Source organism: Gadus macrocephalus, chromosome 3 (genome assembly GCF_031168955.1).
Source record: "Gadus macrocephalus chromosome 3, ASM3116895v1".
Taxonomy (NCBI): domain Eukaryota; kingdom Metazoa; phylum Chordata; class Actinopteri; order Gadiformes; family Gadidae; genus Gadus; species Gadus macrocephalus.
The window spans coordinates 24,389,842-24,395,195 of record NC_082384.1 but is presented as its reverse complement, the minus strand read 5'-3'; the positions used below and the strand labels follow the sequence as shown (position 1 = coordinate 24,395,195).

Here is a 5,354-nt window from a genome sequence, read left to right as displayed (position 1 = left end):
CAGTTGACATAGCATGATGCTGCAGGGCGTGTAGCATCTGCATGCAGTGCATGTGTGTTTGTATGTGTGTGTGTGTGTGTGTGTGTGTGTGTGTGTGTGTGTGTGTGTCTGTGTGTGTCTGTGTGTGCGTGTGTGCGTGTGTGTGTGTGTGTGTGTGTGTGTGTGTGTGTGTGTGTGTGTGCGTGTGTGTGTCTGTGTGTGCCTGTGTGTGCGTGTGTGTGTGTGTGTGTGTGTGTGTGTCTCACTGCTGAGGCCCGTCTTGTTCAGGGCCGACCCGAGGCCCCACAGCACGATGAAGATCAGCATGGGGGCCAGGTAGGCGGGCTGCCGGGGCCCGGGAGACCAGCACATCAGCACTATGATCAGGACAAAGTGCACGGCAGCGCCCCCTATCAGCGTCACCCAGCGCGGCAGCCGCAGCAGGACCAGGGACAGGAGGGAGAACACGGAGCCGGACAGGCCGTAGCACACCACCAACAGCCACAGCTGCTTCAGCCCCAGGACACACACCCCGTAGGACTGGAGGGGGGGGGAGGGAGGGGGAGGAGGAGGGAGGGAGGGAGGGGGGAGGAGGGGAGGGAGGAGGGAGGAGGAGGGAGGAGGAGGGAGGGAGGAGGGAGGAGGAGGGAGGAGGGGGGAGGAGGGGAGGGAGGAAGGGAGGGAGGAGGGGGGAGGAGGGGAGGGAGGAGGGAGGAGGAGGGAGGGAGGAGGGAGGAGGAGGGAGGAGGAGGGAGGGAGGAGGGGGGAGGAGGGGAGGGAGGAAGGGAGGGAGGAGGGGGGAGGAGGAAGGAGGGAGGGAGGGGGGGAGGAGGGAGGGAGGAGGGGGGAGGGAGGGGGAGGGGAGGGAGGAGGGGGAGGGAGGAGGGGGGAGGGAGGGGGAGGGGAGGGAGGAGGGGAGGGAGGAGGAGGGGGGAGGAGGGAGGAGGGTAGGGAGGAAGGTAGGGAGGAGAGAGGAGGGGAGGGGGGAGGAAGGGAGGAGGGAGGGAGGGGGGAGGAGGGGAGGGAGGAAGGGAGTGAGGAGGAGGGGGGAGGGAGGAGAGGAGGGGAGGAAGGGAGTGAGGAGGAGGGGGGAGGGAGGAGGGAAGGAGGAGGGAAGGAGGAGGAAGGAAGGAGGGTGAGGAGGAAACAGAGGAGATGATTATCATTGTACACAGAATATAAGTTGTTAAGCAATATTGTAAAGCGCTTTGAGTGGCCGCTGGTTAGAAAAGCTATATTAATGCAGTCCATTTACCATTTACTGTAACTGTTACTAAGGTGCTGTACAATGACTTGGCAACACATTCATCTCATTTAGAATTAATACGTCACGTATGTTATTTGAATTGAGGGTTCCACACCAAAGCGAACCCGCTGATGGCGAAGACAGACTCGAAGCCGCTGTAGATGAAGAAGGGGCAGAGGAGGCGGAGCCGGTAGTCTCTCAGGTGTTTGAATGGCAGCTGGAAGATGTTCCCCCAGCCAATGCTGCGCAGGTCTATCTCCTCGGTGGGGCGGTAGGCGGGACCACACAGCACCAGGAACTGCACCCGAGGAACACACGCGATTTTAATTAAATCTAGGCCTCAATGGACGTCACAAAATGGATTACACTGAAAAACAAGATCCACGTTAGAAATAGTCCCTGTTGTGACTGTCCAGGGGGAACCGGGAAAAATGAATGATCTGCCCGGAAAATTAATTGAAAGTATAATTTATTCATTGACGTACTGATTAAATAACACAAATGCAGAACTGAGACGAAGACGCACGCGTCTGGTTGGCTCTGATAGTGGAAGACCCGCAGGTCCATTCTCCCTCGCCCCGCCCAACTCACCCCATAGCCCCGCCCCACTCAGCCCATAGCCCCGCCCCACTCAGCCCATAGTACCTCCCACCCAACCCTTAATCCCGCCCCCACCACGCCCATAGTCCCGCCCCCACCCAGCCTATAGTCCCGCCCAACTCAGCCCATAGTCCCGCCCAACTCAGCCCATAGTCCCGCCCAACTCAGCCCATAGCCCCGCGGCCCGCCCCACTCAGCCCATAGTACCTCCCACCCAGCCCTTAATCCTTCCCCCACCACGCCCATAGTCCCGCCCCACCCAGCCCTCAGTCCCGCCCACACCCAGCCCATAGTCCCGCCCAACTCAGCCCATAGTCCCACCCCACCCAGCCCTCAGTCCCGCCCCCACCCAGCCCATAGTCCCGCCCCCACCCAGCCCTTAGTCCGGCCCCCACTCAGCCCATAGCCCCGCCCCACTCAGTCCATAGTACCTCCCACCCAGCCCATAGTCCCGCCCCCACCCAGCCCTTAGTCCGGCCCCCACTCAGCCCATAGCCCCGCCCCACTCAGTCCATAGTACCTCCCACCCAGCCCATAGTCCCGCCCCCACCCAGCCCTTAGTCCCGCCCCCACTCAGCCCATAGCCCCGCGGCCCCCGCCCCACTCAGTCCATAGTACCTCCCACCCAGCCCATAGTCCCGCCCCACCCAGTCTTACGATGATCATGGAGAGGAAGGCGAACCCCATGAGGATGCTCTCCACCTGGATGAGCATCATGGACCGAGGCAGAGTGATGAGCACGGTGCTGTTGAAGCCCGGGATCAGGCCTCTGATTTCCGCTCCTAGGGTGCACACACAGAACCGGCACACACACACACACCACATGACAACCCCTCCATGATGCACTTGACAAAGGCACGCCTCGGCCAGGGAGGGTGGAGGTTTCCGGATGCTACTCTTCTCCACACTGTCTGGTGGTTGTTTGCTTTTTGGTACTTACTCCAAATCAGAACTCACACTTTGACTGTCCTGTAATCAGACTCACTTCTAAGGCACTCTGGATAAAAGCGTCTGCTAAAATACTTGACAGAGAGGGACAATGATAATAAAATCACATCCTTGGCTGTAACATCCCGCCATGCTAAAGGAATGCTATGGAGACCTCCTCTAGACTGTCGATGTGAACTGTGAACTGCCCAGAATCTTCAGATTTGCTCTATTTGTCTGTAATAAGGTGTATAAATCTCCTCACCCAACGAGCACATTTCCCACATAACTGCCTTGAACTTAAAAAAACAATTAATTTCTCAAACATTGATACTTCTGGGCAGCTGGATCTCAAAGTCTCTTATCAATCAATATCAACTGGTCAGAGTATATATATTATAATAATATACATTTACATAATATGTAAATATAGTCATGATGAATGAATGAAATGATTACAAAATATGCATACAAATGTAGGATATAAGTCATATGTGTGACATAGCTATTGGTCTATTGTACATTTGGACGGTCTATTATGACGATCAACATCTTTAGGATTATTCGACTATGAGAAGAATGTATTGGGCAAAACATGTGATAATTGGCAAAACTGAGTAAATATCTCTTTTTAATGTTTTCAAATTGTTTTGTCCAAAGCCACCAATGTAGCGAGCACATTTGGATTGAGATCAATTATGCGAAGGCAGTGCATGATTTTGCCACTGAAATGCCATGTCAAATGACTTTCACACAGCAACAAGCAGACAACTGCAAACTGTGGCATTCCTGTATTCACAGTGAAAACAAGTCAAACCATAAAGAGGAACAGGCCTCAAGGAGTTTAATTTTAATACAAAACGAGAAGTGAAATGCCTTTGCAGGCCAGGTGTCGGTCCCATGTCTCTTCGTACTCTGCGTCAGTTCATAAAAAAGCTTGTCTGTGTCTGTAAACCTGCCCGGCCTTTCAATTTGCAATGCGTTTTTCTTGTGAATCAGACCGTGAAATGTCTAGAGAAGTCGTTAAAAAATGGATGTCTGGCGAATGATTGGATGTCTTCAAAAAAAAAAAGTAAGAAAACCCAGAGGTGTTTTGTCCATAATGAACGGTAAACTAGCAGACTTTGGCGGCGGTGGCTGCATACTTCCTGTTGTGATTAGTGTTGAGTGCTGCATGTGGCCGTGAGATGGTCACCTAGTAGGGACCCTAATGCCGCGTTTCCACTGCAGGGTGCGGAACGGATCGGATCGCAAAGGGGCGGTAGGGAGGGGGGCAGTATAGCCCAGCTCAGTTCCGAGGTCGCGTTTCCACTGCCGACAGTACCCTTGGTGGTAGGCCGGATGTCAATCGCCGCGGCAGCTACGTAAACATCGTAAACAACGTCTTCCTCCGCAAGAATGCAGACGAACGTCTCCACCTCCTTGTTCGCCCAAGCAAGCTTTTTACGCGACATGTTAATTGTAAAGAATAATACCTCGAGGCTACTGTTTGTTTGTTTTTATCCCCGCGTCACCCGGAAGTGACGATTCTGTCGACCAATCAACGGAGGGGGGGTGTAGCTAGAATTTCACGGGACCCTTTCAGGCGTCTGGTCTCGTTTTGGGTACCGCAACGGAGGAGTCCCTAGAATGGGGTCGGAACGGGTACGGCAAAGTCCGGGTCACGCCCACTTTTGGCGGTGGAAACGCGATCCGACCCGCACCTTTGCGATCCGATCCGTTCCGCACCCTGCAGTGGAAATGCGCCATAATTCACCCCCAGGGCTTTGTTTGACGACGAGTCCTTTAACAAAGCCCATCTTTGCGGCATGCGAGGTGAGGTGTCCCTGAGCAAGACACCTGACCCTCACTGCCTACGACGACCTGGCTGTCACCTTGCATGGCTGACACCGCCGTCGGTGTGTGAATGTGTGCATGAATGGGTGAATGTTTATTCACCCATTATGTACATATTATGAAGCGCTTTGAGTGGCCGCTGGTTAGAAAAGCACCATACAAATGCAGTCCATTTACCATTTTAAATCCATGACATCGCCCAGATGTGTGCACCCAGATGAGCTGCAGTGTGTGACTAGACTACCTGCTGGTTTAATCATCTTCCCCTTCGCAGATAGTAGAAGAGGTGTGTGTGAGTATTTACCACAGTGCTTGACATTGTAGAGGGTGTGATTGTAGTTCTGGAGAGAATCGTGGAGAAAGAGTCTCAGGGGGAACTCTGCAAACACCAAGCTCAGCTGATGGGGAACAGAAAGCAGAGTAGGTGATTTTTTGCACAGTGCCACCTCAGTTTTTTTTCTCGACACAGGGTTGCAGTGAGCATTCCTTCATATGTTTTCTATTTGTGTTTCGTGTTAATTCGTGCTAGCTAAATAAAACCCACTTGGAGCATAAGCATTACTCTTTTCTACAGTTTCCCCCTGTTCATGGCCTCATTGTGTATAAAGGGGGGAACTATAAATGGCATTACTGCATTATTTACCTTTTTGCATATGCGGTGGTCCACAAAAGGTCTTGATGACCATTAAGTGGCACGCCTTAAATCAAAGACTGGGAACCCCAGGTCTCAGCATCAGCTACTCCCTGCCAAAATGTGCTGGTTTCA

At 53.2% G+C, this 5,354-nt stretch overlaps 1 protein-coding gene across 1 annotated transcript in view; it reads right to left on the bottom strand.

Annotated features, from left to right (window-relative positions):
• The window catches only part of unc93b1 (unc-93 homolog B1, TLR signaling regulator), a gene marked incomplete at its 3' end in the record, with an annotated part of 11,177 nt that continues 5,823 nt past the window's right edge, over nucleotides 1-5,354 (bottom strand). Inside the window, exons 7-10 of the mRNA XM_060047415.1 lie at nucleotides 4,893-4,986; nucleotides 2,483-2,607; nucleotides 1,341-1,523; nucleotides 1-519 (exon numbers count right to left, since the gene is read on the bottom strand). Coding sequence (XP_059903398.1) covers nucleotides 1-519; nucleotides 1,341-1,523; nucleotides 2,483-2,607; nucleotides 4,893-4,986 — 921 coding nt within the window. The remainder of the gene's footprint in view (nucleotides 520-1,340; nucleotides 1,524-2,482; nucleotides 2,608-4,892; nucleotides 4,987-5,354) is intronic.